Source organism: Saccoglossus kowalevskii, chromosome 18, assembly GCF_978046115.1.
Source record: "Saccoglossus kowalevskii chromosome 18, keSacKowa6.1, whole genome shotgun sequence".
NCBI classification, from domain to species: domain Eukaryota; kingdom Metazoa; phylum Hemichordata; class Enteropneusta; family Harrimaniidae; genus Saccoglossus; species Saccoglossus kowalevskii.
Window position 1 is genome coordinate 27,232,925 of NC_140658.1, and position 20,405 is coordinate 27,253,329.

General features: G+C 34.0%; 1 protein-coding gene across 10 annotated transcripts in view; it reads right to left on the reverse strand.

The window, feature by feature from the left end:
* The window catches only part of LOC100372975 (protein phosphatase EYA1), a 151,320-nt gene that overhangs the window by 50,721 nt on the left and 80,194 nt on the right, over positions 1-20,405 (reverse strand). For 4 of the 10 annotated variants that reach the window (XM_085493181.1, XM_085493184.1, XM_085493179.1 and 1 more), the window contains exon 1: positions 1,467-2,141. The exons of 3 other annotated variants lie outside the window; for them this stretch is intronic. In XM_085493181.1, the coding sequence (XP_085349307.1) occupies positions 1,467-1,643 (177 nt within the window). In that variant the 5' untranslated portion in view covers positions 1,644-2,141. Of the gene's footprint in view, positions 1-1,466; positions 2,143-15,152; positions 15,780-20,405 lie in introns of those variants that run through there. 3 more of the 10 variants (XM_085493183.1, XM_085493177.1, XM_085493185.1) reach the window with 2 other exon arrangements.

Sequence of the window (20,405 nt, forward strand, 5' to 3'; positions counted from 1 at the left end):
GCTTCCTGTTTATGTCTTTCGCAGTTCAGAGAACGAATCAGCAAAAAGTTTCACATAATAGAAAAGCCAAATATGGGGTGAACTAAGACAGGAAGCAAGTGCTTTAACCGGATTTTAAGAAAAGGCAAAAAGCGCCTTAAATCAAACAAAGTACCATTCTTCAGGTTTTGGTACAGCATACCTTGGGTAAAAAGAACGGGCATTTTTGTTTGGATTACTACGGCATTGACAGCTTCTAACCCATCACCAAGATACAAATACTAACCAATGAAAAGGGATAATTGCGAACGAGCAGTGAAGCCAATCCCAACATACACATTGCTATGTATTCAAATTAGAATAACAACGGCCGTGGTGCATAGGGGTCAACCCTATTAACTTCACCAATAGACCATAGTGTACTCAACATAATACGCACCATCTTAGCCATGCCACAAGTTACCAATGTGGGAGGTCTTCTAAACCCATGAACAAAATTTAAAAAAAAAATAATAACAATTTTACTTCACATTCTTGACAATCAAAATTCAAATGTAGATCACCATCTCAAAGACCAGAAATGTATTTGGTGCGGAAATCAGGTTACTTACAATATGCAAATCAAGTCAGGATTATAGAGACAAAAAACTAATTTATTTTATCCCCCATCACCAAACAAAAGTTCAAGGACTGAACAGAGGAGAGTTTTAATTTTATAAGTCAAACTGTAGTCAGCCTTGAATCCTAATTAAATGTGCAAGTTAATGAAATAGAAAAATAGAAGAAAGAAGAAAAAAACAGTTAATTAATGCAAGCAATTTGACCAAAACCATTGTAAGTACTGATGTCTTTGAAACCAGTATTAATTGGATAAAGATGCTCACTCAGACAGGCAACAATAGAGAAGTGAGTTCATATAAAACCACATATACTGTGTACTCAAATGACCAGACAAAAGGTTGTTTTTTAAATCACGGTGTTCTGATACTGATGCAACAACTTTGTTCAATTTCACCTGAACAAAACCGACATAGCCTTGAATTAAGGATATCTATATCAAGCACTGTTATGAATCCTGTCCTTGTCTAACAAGCACAGGGGATATAGTAATGAGTTGCAAGTTAGAAAATAAGATGCTCCATGATAGTGCCGCAGACACACCGGTAATAACACATTCCTGGCTATAAACACAATAGTCACAAAAGAGCAACCACAATAATGCAGTGATGAATTACCGGTAGGCATTAAAAACAAATCTCCTTTTCCTCCTCCTATCGCATATTTGAAAACTGTGGGTTGAATAATTACTTTATCTTTTTAACAACAATTTAGATAAAAAAAAACATTGGAACGTGTATTAAAACTAAAATATGTAATACACAAAATATATGTCACAAGAATAAACCAATATAGTTTGTTTAAAAATCATCAAAAAGTATGTACAGAAAAGAGCATATTTTGAAAAATGAGAATGCAGCAAATCTTACCGAAGCATATGCAATAGTTATATTCGGACTGTCATATTTACATTGCCGAGTGTTTATCGAAGGATTCCGCCAAGAGTCACAATCCGTACTCCATCTAGATTTATAATCGCAACTGTAATCACACGACGATGATAAAAACATGCTTTCAGCTCGGGTGTTGATACTTTCCATAAACATAAAAATGCCTTGTTTTCCCTTTTTTTTCCAGATTACAAGTATTTACGCGTTATGGCGACAGCCCTCAACAGGTTGTTCCATATTGACAAAAGCGATGTCAGAGACATTACCATCAGGAAGACACCAATATATACAACCACCCTGTGCTTGGTACATCAGACTGAAGATGATTTACGTCACTACCGATAAATTATGTGCATTAACAAAAGCTTGATATGTGGATTTCTAAGCACCGTAACTTAATGTCCATTTGTGTTCTTCAGTAGGTGGTGGGTGGATCAGAATATTCTCGCAGGGAAATGAAGTCTTTTCAAATCAAAGGTAACATACACAACAGTATCACAGGCAACCAATGGCAGTTCTTCCTGCAATGACAGGCCCAGAGGGAACGCACTCCCCTGATAAACAAATCTTTAACAAATGCTTTCGGCCTTCGGGGTTCAGTACCACAGTGTTATGAGTGGGCAGGCACAGACAACATCACTATTGGGGGTCCCTCAAATCAACTACAAGGTGAAATTCACCAATCGGCTTAAATTAAGTTCAAAATGACGTAAAAAAATATATATACAAAATAACACCACAAATACTGTACTGACTAGTGTGGAAAAAACACATGAACAGACTAAAGCAAGGGAGAATTTTCAGCAACCAATCTGCAGAAGATAGTCTCCTTTGTTTGACGCATATAATGTAACCAGATGGTGGAAACAAAGCATGAATTGAACACGCACAAAAATACATAGATAAAACAAATGAGAACCAAATAAAGATATACATATACGTTGTGACTATGTAACATAATTTGACTGGGATAAAACACAGTAGGTATATATGACTCCGCCTGCCTGCCTGCCTGCCTGTCTAGATAGCTAGTCATGGGTAATTGGTTACACACAAGGTGAGCATAAACACCTTATTATTAATCGTCTGATTTTATTAGAGAATATAAATCAATCAAGATTGAGCAGAAAAACAATAGTAAAAATGTCAAGGAATGAGATGCAGCATCATTTTAGCACTGTTCCTTTACTATTGAGAATTGACCACTGAAATTCTGAATACTGTATTAATTAATTAACCTCTATCAGAGCCAGTTAATTTTTGTCATAATTCACCAAAATATTTATTTTCTTATATTTTAGACAAAATCTGTAGCCATGATACTGATGAACACCGCTAAGGTGAAAATTTCGTCCCAATTAACAATAAAAATCATAACAAATGCTGCAAAAAAGTTTTGGCAAGAAAAGTAGTTCGGTTTAAAAGAAAGAGAATACTAAAGATGTGGTTCCTGTACATTGCATTTTATCTTTTTAAAAGTCCTGCGGGCATAACCATAGGAAGAATATTCAAATAGACCTAAGCTGTCTTTGTCTCCGAGGCAACACTCAGAATTTTTAAGCTCCAATGTTTTCAATGAGTAGAAGATTTCACCACTGTATTAATTTCAAAAAATTCAAAATTGCTAAACACAGTAATTAAAGTAATAACTGGAGAGAGTAAAAAAAAAAAAAAATCAGTTTGTCTATTTTACAAGAATTTAAGAATAAATGATCAACATGAAATGTTTAATTGAAAATCTATAAAAAATAAAAAAAGTATTTAAAAATTAAGAAAGAGCATTCTGAGAAGGCAATAATGGACTTGGAAGTTGGGGTGGAAAAGTGGAAAAGCGCTAAATTCCACTCTGGTTTTGTCTCTCTGGTATGTGATAGACTGAGACAAGGTATCCAAGGATTGTATTTTCTTTGTTTTCATTCAGTACCAACATCAACCATAAACAAAGCCATTACTGTTGATCTAGCTGTCCCAAGTATGCCACCAACTAGAAAAATATTCGACGTTTTTTGGCCATGACAAAAATGAATTTAATTTAGATTGGTAAATTCTCGAGAGAAAAAAAAAAGGACGGGCAATAACGCATGACCTGTATACTAAGTGTGGTGCATGCATGATCTCTCACAGGACAACACTCAACTCTGAATCAAGTAATGCTTTCAAGCACAAATGAAAGAGTATTTCTGTTCATTCACTTCCGGAAAACTTATTTTCAGGCATCACAAATGTCATTTCTGCTTGAAGAAATAAACACAGGTATCGTATTATTGCCCCCTCCCCCAATTCCCTTTCACCCAATTATTTATTTATTTGTTTATGTGTTTGCAATTATTTCCTCTTCCTCTTGCTTGTTTTCAGGGTTTGTTTTTCCTTTTTGGGCGGAATCTTCAGAAAAGGTTCATTGATCATGTTGATAACAGAACAGTCGCATACATAATGTAAATGTCATATATATCAGAGATGGGTTATTTCACAATAATAATTCATATAATAAAGGCATTATTTTCAATTGAAATCAACTATTGCACAATTTAACATTTGTTTGAATTTTGATTTGGGGTTAATATACTACCAAAAGGGTTACATTACTTGTATTTTACTCAAAATGCCAAAATTTATCAATTGAAGACAGTCACCGAAGATTACAGAATATTTTAAAAAGATAAATGAGTGAGAAGGAGGATGGGGTCATGCAGAAACTAATTTTAATTTAAAAAAAAATACTTGATGACGATAAAATTCTGGGTTCAGCTATTAAGGGCACATGTTATTCAATTTATTATTGTTTGTATTAAGCAACATAAATGATTGCCAGAAATCAGCTTTATGTTTGTTTTATTAATACAACTCAAAATAAAATTCTCTTTTTAACATCTACTATTAGAGAGTTTAAGATTTGCGTACGTAACGGGAACGTAACGTGATGTTCTAATTGCGTTTGCGTTACGTTCTTGGGTGTCAGAAAACGATTAAGTACAAGCGCCCACAACGGGAACGTAACTGAAACCAGAACCATGTCAATCCGTCTCTCATTGGGCAAAATAACTACCTAATAAAATTTGTTATGTCATTTCACGTCCGGAGTCAGAATTAGTAGTTAGTTCACAGACATTTGACATAGCTACCACTATTTCCATCCACTCTGCTGAGATCCTAGGCCTGTTTGCCGAATCCTCTTTCAGCAGATCAATGTCATGCGTTTTCAGTGGTTATAAATATCAGCTAAAATGCATCCAATATTTCTTATTTCATCATAAATATTCAAAAACACTCTAATATAAAACGTTTTATCAATGTCAGTGAAAATTATTCAAAATTGACAACGAGAAAAGCTCTCGGAAATCAACTACGAGTCAGTCACCTTGACCACGTTCAAAACGACTGCCGAACAACCGGGCAACCGCGGACGTCATTGGTTCGTGCGGAGGTCATGCACAAAGCAGTGACGTGTCCGTTCTTGTTCCGTTCTCGTATGCGCATCTTAATGTCTCTATCTACTACTTGTTCTCTACAAGCACTCAAAAAAACTGTTGCATCTCAGCAAGACTATAATTGCCCTGGCAACGATGACGACGTTGAGCTGCAGGGCAAAGAGATTCTCCCAAAGCTGCAACAAAAGTTTCACCTATTTGTTGATAATTTAATAAGACTAAAAATAGGATTGAGCACTGGGTTGCCTGACCCTCCATCCCGTTTTATAATAAAAACCCAGGGCCCAGACAAACTTTAACTCAATTTCATTCATTGGGTCTGCAAGCTACAATGCTTTCAGACATAATCTTCCCTGAATGGATATATACCTGACAAATCGGAGTTTAGGACAACCTAGAATTGGTTTATAATTTGTTGTAATACCCCAACTGCAGGCTAATGCAGACAAAAAAAGAAGTAAATTGGCGCTGGGGGGCGGAAGGGCCTACTGAGTAAGGAGGTTATTAAGGTTCATATCCATGGGCCATTAACCTTTGATTTAGTCTCTTTGACCACATATCCGCTGTGACTTAGTTTAAATTTCATAATTCAGTTTTCAAACTGAATGATGCCCAAACAACTTTGGTGGGAGAATAGATGGTGTGATAAACCAATGACATCCATAATTGCGGTTTTGCACAACACAATGTTACCATGGAAAAGATTCAAATTGGTAGATCTTTATATATTTGTCAGACAAAATAAAACACTTGTGGAAAACTCAATCATTTCACAAGATTGAACATTTTGGGGCTCAGTGATATGCAGAACGGGAATAACGATAAAGAATCTCACAGCTCGCTAATGAATTTGGGTTAAACTTTAAACGAAAATATTTGAGGTGTAGGATAAAGTTAAATTGAACGGTAGTCTGTTGAAAAGTACATATAAAATATCCAAACAATCGAGCTGGTGGTTTCCAAAAGATGTCAAAAATAGTTTTCTACCACAAATATTGACAAAAATTAGATAATTGAAGTTATAACAAAATGAACAGGTCTGAGAGAGAGAGAACGACCAAATCAACATTACTAGTGTGTAAAAACACATACAGCTGATAGTCGTTAAGTAGAAGCTAAATGACGATGACGGACTACCAGTAAAGTGAATAGCTCTGTTCTTTCAACAGTAGAGCAAAAAAAAAAGTTGCACCTTAAAAACTGGGCTGACTCACCCACAGAAATAATAGATTTTTCCAATATTCCGCAGGTCAACAGATCAAAATCATATAATGCACAGTGTGGTATGACAGATTTTTAATAAACAGTTGGCAATTTTTAACATAATATTCAGTAACTGTTGCAAATTAATAATATTTTCAGGCTAAAAGATTTTATGAACATAACTTTCTTTCATAAAATTTATAGTCATACCGGGTAGTTTTTTTTTATATATATATATTTCTTGATTTTTTTTTAACAAAATTATTGTAAATTAACAAAATTAACAAATTAATAAAATTATTGGAAATTTTGTTAACAAGAAATGTAATTACATTAGAATAATTTTATTTCTTGATTTTTAAGATAAATTTTAACCTTCTCAAAAGACACAGAATGGTCTTGGTGATGCAAACTGAGGACATCAGCAACATAGCCACAAAACATGAAATAGACATCATTGACGGAAAAAAATATTTACCACTTTTCGACAAAAATGTTTAATAAACAAAATCATTAATCATTTGATAAGTATTGAAAAAGTTCACAAATTTACATGCCAGTGCAACACATTTATAAATTATTTGTCTGGATATTATTTTTGTGGTATGCTTGGCGGCACTAGTGAACAATGTTGGCCATTCGCATATCGACCCAGGGTACACTCAAACACATATTTTCTTGTTTGCACTACATGACTAGCATGAATATCTCTCACGGTCGTCAAACTAAAGGCAATATCAAAGTGGGTAAAAAAAAAACCGGCATAACATTCATAACAGTTCTTTGTTCGATGTTGACACATGTATAAACAGACGGCGTGTGTATGGCTGCCATATTGATCTCACAAACCATTTCATGCAAGTACTGTGAAATACTTTAATTTCGCTGGAATTAATTTTCGCTAAAAAGGCTTTTTGTATGGAATTTATTTTCACTGATTTTTGATGAGTTTAATGTAAAGTATAGGAAAAAAGTATATTCACTGGATTTTATTTTCACGGAGTCTTCCCTTCAGCGGAAATAGCGAAAATAAATTCCAAGCGAAAATAAAGTATTCTACAGTACATGCCCTCTTGTCATTATTCACATTTGAGAATATTTTAAAATATCACCAAATTTGTTTCAACTTCTTAAAAATATAGAAATAGAATTTTTGTTCTAGGTCTATAATTCTCAATATAATTTCAAACTACATTTATGCATGAAAAAATAAAAAAAAATTGTTTAAACTTTGCACAGAAGGTGCACCCATTGGCAAACATCACCAGCATATAACAAACATTTTGATAAGTACACCTCTTCAAAATACCGATATGAAGGCAAAAGGTAGCATCAGTCTAAAAACAATTATATATAATACCACAAATCATATAATTTGAAAATGAAATTTTTTTGACTACGACACATAAATTTCAGAATATTAATATTATGAATCAAATGAGGAATGATCTGTGATAATTTCTGTTCCACAAGTCAGGCATGCGCAATGCATTATGGAATTTCATGACAAATGCATGTACTTGAGATTGAGATTGAGATCAAAAATTATAATTAGGTGCAAATTTTAAATACAATCAGTAGACTAATTTAATTAAACACTAAATAAATAATTTCCAAAAAGCACTTTAAAATGAACATCTACATGAATGTACTAATTTATAGAATCAATTTTTATGCTGGATCATTGAAATATTTTGACTGTAACATAAACACTGTTGTTGCACTACTAATAGAGTTAATGTGGTACTCCGGAGTATGGGATACCGTAATGTGGTAGACTCTAAAAAGTATGGCAAGTGTCAGATGATTACCTGATAGGACAAAAAGAAAATGAAGACATCTACAAACACAATAATATGAGATACTCAATACATTGTAAATTTTCTAAAATTTTGATATGAGACACCATCAACTGATAACACAACACCACTAACACTTATCACAAGCAGATGCAGGAAAAACGAAATTTCTCGGAGGTGAGACAAACATTTTAACAAAACTGGACAAGCCCGATTTGTCATATATTAAGGTGTAAAAGACTTCATAGAATATCAAACCTTTGTCACGTCAACTGATCTTATTTCAGGTATGTCACTTTCTCTATTGTACAAGGTTACTAAAAGTGGATTTGTTTCCCTCCAAGCAGTGAAATGATCATCCTGGTCTCGGAGACTCATCAATCAATCATTGTAAACTTCTGACCAATGACTGAACACCAAAATAATTGAAGATTAACCCAAAAGCATCATCAACAAAATGCAACCAATCAGCAGAGGTACAGGGTGTCACCTGACTACTACATGTAAGAGACCTCACCACCATATCTACAATGGCATGGCACAACCAAACACACCACATCCCACAATTTTCACACTTCTTTTATTTGGGATTTGAAATGGAAACTAATAGGGCTGACACACAATCCCCTAAAAGTCATATTTTTCTTACAATTTAGAGTGATATTTTTTTTTTTTTAGATTTTGAAGATAAAACATTTTTGGAAAAATTATTTCTCGTCAATACACTTTAACAGTGATGTAGAAATGTTCTCATTCTTGAACTTGAATAATTATCTCCTATTATAAAACCATAACATTATTGTGTCATTCTAAATATGCACTTTAAATTTTTCATCACTATTAAAAACTTGACATTCTCTATTAACTGCTGATTTACATTCTCAATTTGACGATTTCTCTATTAACTGCAGGTTAACTGCCGATTTTTCCAGTTGTATAAATGCATGTATACACATACATTTGAAATCATATCTAACAATCAAGCAGATGACCCCATAAATGCTCTAATTATGTATTAAAATAACACAAAAAAGAACTTAACATTTCATTTCACAATAAATAATAAACTAATATATCAAAACTACCATATTTGTTCTATAAGAGGCGCATCTTCAATAAGAGCATTTTCGCACACATATAATCTGTAGTTTTTGGTATTTTTAGTATACAGTTAAATCAGTGCTAATATAATCTGGCGTCTCATACCTACATGACTAAAGTAGACATAAATCCAGCTGAAATAAAGTAATCAACAGTAAGTTCTAAACCATCAGTAATTCACCAGAAACCAGTACTGGTACATCATGTTTTTTTTTTTTATTTCTAAATATTGAAAAACATTTATCATAAGTTGTCAGGTAATGTAAACTTAGTAGTAGTGAACTTTTGTGTGCCAGATATTTTTGCTGCCCAAAATTCAGCACAAATATTTTCACATTTTGTGAAAAAGTCACTAAATTTCGTCATCATGTTGGACTGTACAAATAGTTTCAAATATTACTTTTAGTTTTCTTTTCAGAATCATTTCGCAGATGGTGACAAAAGTTGACAAGATGCTCAAAGGCCTAAAAGCCACTCAAATGTTAGTAAATTGCTACAAAATTATAGAAATTTTCTTCAAATTAATGAAAATGTGTCTCTCATAAAATAATATTACAGTAAAATTGAGATATATGATGAATGTGAAAGGAAACTGTGATGATTTCTGTGCATATCATGCAGCGGTTGTCTAGTGGGGAAACAACTCTGAAAAACTGGTTGTCAATGTAAAAAAAGCCTTTCTCAAAATATACCTGAATTGGTGACAGTTTTGCAAGAATCTAGATTTTCAAAAAACTGTGAATAATGCACATCTTAAGAAGAGAAAGCACTTACAATGTCAGCTTCATTTAGATCCTAAATAAAGTTACAGTTATAACAAGCAGTCATGAAGTTGATATCGGTGAGAGTCTTGGCACATTACAGTCAGGTAGTCTGCCAGTCGGCAGCATTTCAATGAAATGTTGTCGCAGTTCAAATGCAAACACTCCGAGGGGTATTGACACAATAAGGTCAAACCCGTTTTTTTTTTTCCCTCTTGTTGCTCTCTTGCTGTTAGTCAAGCAAAGCACACAGTGTCCGGCGCACTTTTTTTTTAACCCGACGCTTCGCAAAGCTGCCTTTTTAACAGGGCAACAACCATTCACTTTCTGATGGAGTAATATTGACACTACGGATCTAAGAGCGACAAATTTGTTGTCTGACAAAACAATTCAGAGAGAGGTGCCCCAACTGAGCGGGCATTTTGAAAGGGTTGTTATGTTATGACTAGTGAGTGAGTGGCTGGGAAAAGTCGCTACCGAGGAGCAAACCTTGAATAATAGGGTCAAAGGAACGCTAGCGGAGAGGCTTACGTATGGCTGATTGATACATTTAGATTGGATGGAGTGTAATGGGCAAGATATTTTCCACAGTAGCCCAAGACCACACTCATCTCAACGCAATATAATACACTCAACGTCCATTCAAGTAGACAGATCAAGAATGCTTGAAAAAATAGCGTCACTTTGTTTACAAAACTTAAAATTCAGGTTTCAGCGGCAACCGCTTTCATATAATCTATAAGTGTTAATAGACTAGCCTTGTGAACAGCACTTAAGCAAAAAAAAAAGAAAGAAAAAAAAATGTGCATTTTGCAAAAACAAATTACAGAAATGTTTGCAAAGACATAATTTTTTTTTTTTTTTTTTTTTTACCAAGCAAAATTGTTTTTTTTGAGAGCCTTGATTTTTTTCAACAATATTTTAAGATTTTTTTGGCTTATATTGCTAAATGTTTTTTCTAGTTTCTGCAAAAACATTGTTTTTAAAAAAAAATAACACCTCAGGACAAGAAACAATCCTACTTTTAAACTTCGTGAATTTTTAGAAATAAAAAGCATGATTAAATGATGTAAAAAGTTAACATGATGAATTTTCATTTTAAAAAAATATCAAAAAATATAGAAAGCACAACTTAATTACAAAAACCATACATAATAAGATGAACACAATGTGTAATACTGATTGATGGTAAGAAAAAATAATGAAGATTTGAACATTAATTGGATGCCGATCCCCATCAGCCTCCAAGTCATTCCTCCATGATCCTAACAATAAGTCGTATTTCCTGTTGATTTTAAAAGGTTAATTTTCGAAATTGACACATAAAAAATTTAATATCATTTTTTGTCTTCTCATTTTGGACTAGAATTAAGACTTTACTAGTAAATTCAATATAAAAATTTGTAATTATTTTTTTTTTGTCTCCAATGTATTGAATAATATCAATTCACCATTTTTACCATCAGACTTGCTTGCCCGAATATTTCTACTCTTTTTTTCTAATATTATTTCTGGAAATGAAGCCTAATTTTGGAGCCAACAGACAAAATTTGAGTCAATTTTCAGTTTTTACTCAAAAAAATTAGTTATTTTTGTCCCAATCTTCTGAAGGAAAGTGCAGACTAACGGTATAAACAGGACTATTTTGTGAATTTGTGATGAAAAGAAGGAATTCATCATGAAAAGGTTAAAATGTGCAAAATGTTGAATGGGAGCTATAGCCAATGGAAAAGTAGTACCGAAAGGTTGAAAATTAACAGAGAAATTGCACAAAAACACATGAAAAAAATGAAAAATGATGGTGTTGAATGGGTTAATGTTATTAGTTTTCATGAATAAGAACATTTTTTTATATTTTCATGAAACCAAACTTGATGCCCAGAAAGTTCACAATCAAATCTACCAGTACTGTAATATCTGTATTACCGGGTAGAAGCCGCATCCCTGATAGAAGTCGCACCCATTCTTTTTGAACAATTTGTAACCAAAAATTCATCATTTCTCATATGTGTGAATGTTCTAATAGAAGCCACATCCCCTCTGATGCATTGTACAATTTCAATAGAAGTCGTGGCTTTTAATACAGATTTTACAATACATATAATTTGTTCCAAATTTTAAAAAAAAATTCATATGAACAAATTTTCAAAATTTTTGTTATAGCTCACAGATTGTACAAATTAGTTTTCAATTGGGAGAAAAAATTGGGTAAACAAATTGGAATTTAGGGTGGCCATAGTTTAAAATTGAGGTTATGCATTTACTGTAATTTGTTCACATTATATTGCAATGGATTATTAAAAATTACAGAATTCTATTTTATTCCACTACCATACTGAAATTAATTTTTGTTGTGACTTCAGTCCAAACTATTTTTTTTTTAATTTAAAAAAAGGCATATTTTTGATATGGTCTGACATGAACTTAAGTTTATCCCAATTTTGTTATTCACGTTTAACACCTTTTATCATCAATAAAGAAGAAGAAAAAAATCATCTCAACAAAAGAATGTTTCCTGTAATAGGCTGTGAAGAGAATGCCTGTGATTGCTGCAAGGGACAGAACGAGGCAGGAAGGCAAAAGAATGGAAACATTTCCAGATTGAATGAAAAGAGCCACATATGCCACACAGAAAAGGATGGCAAGCAGCGAAATAACTCGCCTTTAAACACAACAGGCAAAGGTACTGAATACAGGCACAATTGCAAACGTAAACTCGCATACAATGAGGAAATTACAAAAAAACTCACGGCGGACATAGAAAGCCTCAGCTGTGGTTCCCCACATCTGAAAGTCACCAAATTAGATTAATTTCAAGGACCCAACTGTGTCCATTCCACGGAGTTGCCTTCGGGTCTATCGCTTTTACGAAAGACAAGAGATGTCAGTATTGCAACGAAAGAGTAATATGTAAAGTAAAAGCCAGTTCATCATTTGGAAATTTTTGAGTGGCCTACGACAGGCCACTTGTATTTGATATTCAGGATTTCCTGAAGTCCAACAAAATAATCCAGTTTTTAAATAATCTCCATCGGACCCCGTGAAAAAATTGACTGCCTCCAAGACATATGAATTTAGTTAAGATGAAGAACAGAGTTAATTTCAATAACAGAGTGGAGCCGCTATCAAAAGATCATGAACATATTCAACAACTGCTCGGAAATGAACCATCTAGCCTAAAAATAAAACAACATCTGCTAATACCGGTTTACTGTTATTCTGATGGAAAGAAAAAACTAACAAGTTCAAAATCGTGCATCAGAGAAATGACGCGTGAAAACCAAGGCCCTAAATGGGTAACGAAGCACGAGATATGCACTTTAAAGTGAAGCCGCTTATAACTACTACCCATGTCACCTTTGTTAAGCCATGCACACACTGACACCACAAGGGTGATTTTCCTTTCTCCCAGTGGAGCAAAAACTGTTGACAACCGTGGGTGCCCTTAAATAACCTCATCCACAAACAGCATGTGCAAATGCATCCAAATCTATTTCTCGTTCCCATCAATGCAAAAAAAAACATTTTCAAAACAACATATTCCATAGTTGCCTCAAATGTTATCCAACCTAAACTGCAAAATTTTTAACTGAACTGAACCACCTTGACAACATTTTTTTTAACTAGCTGTAACTGCTGAGCACAGACACAACATTGAATTATAATAAAGTGATAAATTTAACTGAAACAACACCACAATCAAATTTATGTGATAAACAAAAATATGAAACATACGTTTTAGTTTTTTATATTCCCATCTTTGTGGGGGACATCTAACCAATGACACATTTATGATTATTAATCATCCTATTCACATCCATCATGCACCTCACAATATCTATGACTAATACTGTTTTTTTTTTACAAAAATTAAACAATTATAAAAAATAAAAACTTTGTACTAATGGAAAGATATTCATTGGCCATCGAAAGGACTCATGTTCGATATTTGATAAAATTTAACTGAGAAACAACTGGCTGTATTTCTGATTAAAATGAAGTGTTTGTATAGTCTGTGCAATGTTTGGAGACAAGAAAAAGAAAAAAAGAAAAAAAAAAAAAAAAAAAATTGGAGTTTACTGTGCATTGCGGCCAACAGTGTTAACCCGGCAGCCTGGAAGGCTCTCTCCGAGTTGAAACAGTATTCAGTTGCAGGACACTATTTTTAACATCTTAATTTAGGCAATTTACCTTTGCACTTTTCAACTTCATAGTATTCTTGAACAGTTACATTGGAGAATGGTGAAATCAACCCTTCATACGATCACAAATTGGTTTTTTATCATCCCCTGCTTTCAACATTGTACGACAACTTCAAAATATTGCACACACTTTATCAGCGTAATACATATTTTTTCGCAATTGTGTAACACGATAAAGCCCACATTACAGGGGTTGCTAAGATACAGTAATGAAGCATGTGATGAGATAGGTTTAAACATAGAGGTAATTACCATTAAATGCGAGAACAAAAACGCAATGATAACTCCACTAATAAGCATAGGTATTATGCCCGAATGTATTAATTTCAAATAAAAGTATTTATGCACAAGCGTAGAAATATCTTCTTGCTACATACATTATTTGTTAAATCAGACATCAAAAAAAAGAAAAAGAATCATGACTGTAAAAATATGAACATCAATTTACCTTAGTGTTAAATGAAATAAAAAAAATTGCTTCTAGTTATTTCAACTTAGCACCTACCATGGACAAATTACCCGAACAATGTCGGGAACAATGTATAATCAATTTCAATTTTTATTGCTATTCAATTTACAATAATTGGGAGGTTAAAATATGGGATAAATTGAAATAGACAAATTAGATGCGGGAAATATTATTTTGTTCAGTACTGCACCATACCAGAATTTAATGCATGATATTTAAATTTGCTATTTTTATATATGTATCAGTGTACATGTTACGCAAAAATAAAAAAAAAAGAATATCTTAAAAAAAGCATATATATATGGTCAGTATCATGAGAGTTCAAATTCATTGAAAAACTAAATGCTGATAATTTACATCAAAATCGATGATGGTTTTATGTTTACAAAATAACAACATATCTAGCACCTAATGGTTTCACAGCAACATAACAATTGGCGCTTCAAAAATAAGTATTGCCTGTTTATATTTAAAAAAAATATTTGTCTAGAAATAAACAGCTAGAGTAGATGAAAATAATTGATATGTTAGAGAATGAAAGATATGTTATGTACAATTTTGTTGTGTTACCAGCACACTGACCGTTGAGGCTCACAGACGGTGTTCAACAAGCGTATACTATACATGTGTTCGGCATGAGAAAACTCATGGCAAAGAAATCGAGCATGGATTACCATAGACAAACAAAGAAGCAGGTTTTACCTTGTAAAACATGCAGTCCATACCAATCAACATGGATCCAGAAAGTTACAGTTCCTCGCTTATAGAGCAACAACAATATGCGGTTAAAGTGGAAGACAAATCCACTACTGTGCACTCCTAGCTGTGCTCATGTGTTTACGGTACAGCACCAAGCACAGGCTGTGCTCACCGCTCGGTGCAGCTGCGGTGTTCGCTGACTACTTGTGGTGGCATCAGTGCTATGAAATCAACAGGGGAAAAGTGGCCACACGACGTGCCAAATCGACCAGACTATACCAACATGGCAACACAATGCACAGTTCAAACTTTCGGACAACACATTATCACAGTCAATTCACCGGTACAATGAAAATCAGACAAAAGCAGGGGCTGTAGAACTTGCTATCAGCCAAGCTACGTTGACTCGTGTTTCTGCAGCATTACATGAGGTTTGCCCTAGTCACATACATACATACATGTACATGGGAGCTCGACTGGCCAATCAATGAGCTTGCACAACTCCAATTACCAGCCAGTGTTTTGATAATGAGACTCGCTGGCAAGAGCGAAGATCAAGCCACTTTCTTTGAAGGGCAGTTGGTCGCATAGAAGGAGAACATCACAAACAGTCAGCGGCCAGTGAGTAGAGATAAGGGGATGGCAGCTTGATAATAATCAAACTAGCCCCCCCTGTCTGTGCGGAATAAATAAGAGATACACATACACAGTGTATATACACAGCTATAAACAGGATTTTCAAAGGCACTGGGCCTGGCTCGAATAAATTCAAACACAAAGCATTTTCATCTAACTTAAGGCTATAGTTCAAACATTACTGACCACATGTATTGGAACTATTCTTCAAAATCCACAAAAAGATTTTTTCGTTGTTATGTGAAAAGAACCGTTCTCTGGACAATGAAAGAATATAAAAGTAAAATCGGCTGAATCAATTCTGTCTAAAAACACCACTTGGAATTGACCTGGGGCTTATTAACACATGTCCCATTGTAGGGAGAAGCAATTAATTATTAATGAGGCGGTAATGAGTTCAAATTGAGAATTATTTGACAGAAGGTTGGATTAGTGGCAGCTCCAAAACTAAGGGGCGCTAAGCCAGGGACAAAAGCAGAGAGAATTGCCCAGCAAAACTACACAGTCGGCACATCACAAAGCAGCTATGTGCAAACAGCTCCGTGGCTGCTATTTTTCCTTTGCTTTCTTCAGCCTGGTCTCCTGGGGTTATCCAAATCCCGCAGAGAACAGGGAGCCAAAGACAGAAGAGCCTTGCTATATTTATTTATTTGTAGAGTTGCTTATGTGTATTCCTACAGCTGCCTTACTCCATCTGCACAACAGAAATAGAAAAACTCGAAGCACGCTCAGTTTTGTTACTTGTTGCAATTTCATCTGCCTCACCCCGTGGTTCCTACATCTCTAGCTCAATTTAAACTGGAGCCTATTAGAACATTAGCTCTTCAATTCTCAGGGCTTTTACGTTTTTACTACATAATGGGCATACAGGTCACAACGTGGATGACAGAGTCTCTAAGGAGAAGAGAGAGAGGAAGAAAGAGCGAGCTCTTTATAAGAATTCAACCGTTTATTTCTTCCAACGAGGCACTTCATAGATGCACTGTGGAAAAGATAATTTCTAAAACGCAATAAATAAATTTATCAAAATGTCTAACTTGTACAATGCCTACATTTTTCGGTTTATTTTTTTTCCGCATATTTGCCTAAAGTAAAGTTGTTTGTGATCTCTAAAGAAAAACAAATCCTGTCCTTGATTGGACAAAAAGAAAACTTACCAAAAAAAACAGTTACAAATAGAATATGGCTCAATTACTTGGCTATTTATTTGTCAATGACGCCCACCATCAGTCAGACAAACAGCCCTGATTCATTTCTATTGATTCATTATTTTTACCCTATTCATTGACAAGACAGTTAGTCAGATTTGCAGCACGGCTTACAAACAATTGAAACGTTTTTTCATTCGGTCAACCGACAAATGTGGGTACTTTGCATATTCAAGTGTTTAGATCAGAATTAATAATCTTTCCTTCTCCATGGCAATCAATTTAATTGTATCCCCCCCCCCCCAAATAAAAAAACAACAACTTTAAATGAGAGCATCATGAGGCATACTGCCCTCTGGAGATGTAATTTGACAGAAATGCCAAAGAACTGTTTTTTTTTTTTTTAAATATGTGCTTTTCTTGACACCACACATTGTATGTAGAGTACTAGTACTACTTTTGTTTGTAAATCTGAACATTTTTGCATGAGCAAAAAAAAAATGAAATTATCTAGCTCAAGAGCATGAGAATTCAAAAATTACCTAAACCATAATCACATTGAACGAACAGACTGAAATTAACTACAGTAATCAGTTTAGTAGTTCTTGCTAGGGACTTTCACAATTAGATGATTTAATGAACAAAAATTTTCAAAAGTGACTACAGCGCTACGTCTTAAATCTCCAATGAAATGTTGACCACTAGAAAAATGGCTGTGGCTTCTTTGTCTACAAAACTGTTTGCAACACAACAAAATTGTGTAGTTTTCAACCAAAAAATACCCTCAAAAAAAAAATTCTCATGAAAATGAAGCAGTTACAGTTTTCTCAAAATACTGTAAAATTCTTTATTTTCACTTAGAATTAATTTTAACTATTTTCGCTGAAGGAATAATTCAGTGAAAATAAAATCAAGTGAATATTCTTTTTTTCCTATATTTCACATTTAACTCATCAAAAAACAGTGAAAATATAATCCAAAGAAAACACCCAAAAAGTCTTCCCAGCTAAAATTAATTCCAGCTAAAATAAAGTATTTCTCAGTATATGATACACGCACAGTTCCCCAAATCATGTTTATTTAGATATATGCTGACCATAATAAACTCAATACTGTATCTTACCTCTGTGCCATCAGCGCACAACGTGGTATGAAGGTCGGACAATACAAAACACATTCCAGGGTAGAATCGGTAACGTAATTACAAGAACATAGACAATTACAAATTAGGAAAGACACAGTTATCCATTATAGTCAAAGTAACTACATGGGGAAAAACACATAGATTTTCATTAAAGCAGATAGAAAATTGTTTTAGCATAAATTGCCCTGTAAACTCACCTAATAAAATTACCTAGGCATCCCAAGTGACTGAAGCTTCAACAATGATGAACCTCCAATGAAATTGACTAGACAATCAAGCCAAGGAGGAGTTCCATGGCGATTTAATGCTCTGCTGCATAACAGTGATGATAGCTATCTTACATGCATTTAATCTCTGCCCGACTAGGTGATGTGTTTGTGACATGCACTGTAACATATCAATTTATTGTAGCTGTAGCACTCCTAGGAATCCCTAGTTTAGATTGCTTGTCTTTACAACAATTAAAGTTGTACTCTTGAGATCATTCCTATAGCTGTATTGTAGTATTGGGGATATTACGTGAAATATTTGATGGAATGAGTATGAATTTCTCCCTGAATTCTGAATTTAGAGTAGAGTATATGTGAATTTATACTGTGTTGGAAAATAACATTTAAAAATACAACCAAATTGATATAACTAAAATCGAACATAAAAACAGTCAAACAAAAGTCATAGCGTTGCAGTATGAAAAAATTCCCACAATGCATATGAAAGTAATCCCACAATGCAGTATGAAAAATCCCCATGAAGCAGTAAGAAAAAATCCCCACAAAGCAGTATGAAGTATAAAAAAATCCCCACAAAGCAGTACAAGAAGTATTACCACAAAGCAGTATGAAAAAATTCCCACAATGCAGTATGAAAAAATTCCCACAATGCAGTATGAAAAAATTCCCACAATGCAGTATGAAAGTATTCCCACAATGCAGTATGAAAAGTATTCCCACAATGCAGTATGAAAAGTATTCCCACAATGCAGTATGAAAAGTATTCCCACAAGGCAGTATGAAAGTGTTCCCACAATGCAGTATGAAAAGTTTTCCCACAAAGCAGTATGAAAAATACCCACAAAGCAGTATGAAAGTATGAAAGTACGGGTATTCCAACAAAGCAGTATGAAAAAATCCCCACAAAACTGTATGAAGTATGAAAGTATTCCCACAAAGCAGTATGAAAAATCCCCACGAAGCAGTATGAACAAGCCATGCATGGCACAGTCCCCGTTAGTTATCGAATTTAAGATATATAGTTTTGTTTATAGTAATATAGCTGGAATATAACCATGTGAGGAATATGATTATGATGATTGTTTAATGATTGACATTTGTATCTGATAATCAAACAATTACTTGTCCATATTGAGAGATATTGCTCTGGAACAGCATTAGTTAAAACAAAATCAGCCATTTTGAATACATGTATATATCTATAACATGATGTATAAAGAATAAATAAAATTTGAATATAATCAGTCAAAGCATGTCAGAGATATGGCTCTAAAAGTTCAATCATTAAAACAAAATGGCCGCCAGTCAGCCATTTTGAATCTGATCTGAAAAATAAAATGACGTGCATCAGGAACCCACAATGTCTAATGTATGTACCAAGTTTGAACGAAATCCATCCATAAATGCCAGAAATGCTTGATATTTGATGATTTTTTAGCAAATAAATGGCCACCATTCGGCCATTTTGAATAGGATTGTCAAACTAATATATTTGAATATCTATGACATGATGTATAATGAATATTTCAAATTTAAACATAATCAGTCAAAGCGAGTCAGAGATATGGGTCTAGAAGCCCATTCATTAAAACAAAATGGCCACCAGTCAGCCATTTTGAATCCGATCTGAAAAATAAGATTATTTGCATCAATATCATAATGTCTAATGTATATAACCAAGTTTGAACAAAATCCATCTGTAAACAGCCAAGAAATGCTTGATTTCGATGATTTGTTTATCACAAAAATGACCGCCATTCGGCCATCTTGAATCAGATCGTGAAACAAATTGATGTGCATATGTATAATATCATGTATGATGTATGTGTGAAGTATGATTATGATTGACCCAGGCATTTCAGGTCGGGATACGAACGGAGGCACGGACGCACAAGGGTCAAACATAAGTCCCCGTTCGGACGCAGTATGAACAAATCCCCACAAAGCAGTATGAAAGCATTCCCCACAAAGAAGTACTAGTATGAAAGTATTCCCACAATGCAGTATGAGGATATTCCCCCAATGTAGTATGAAAATAATTCCACATAGCAGTATGAGAAAATTCCCACAATGCAATGAGAACATTCCCACAATGCAA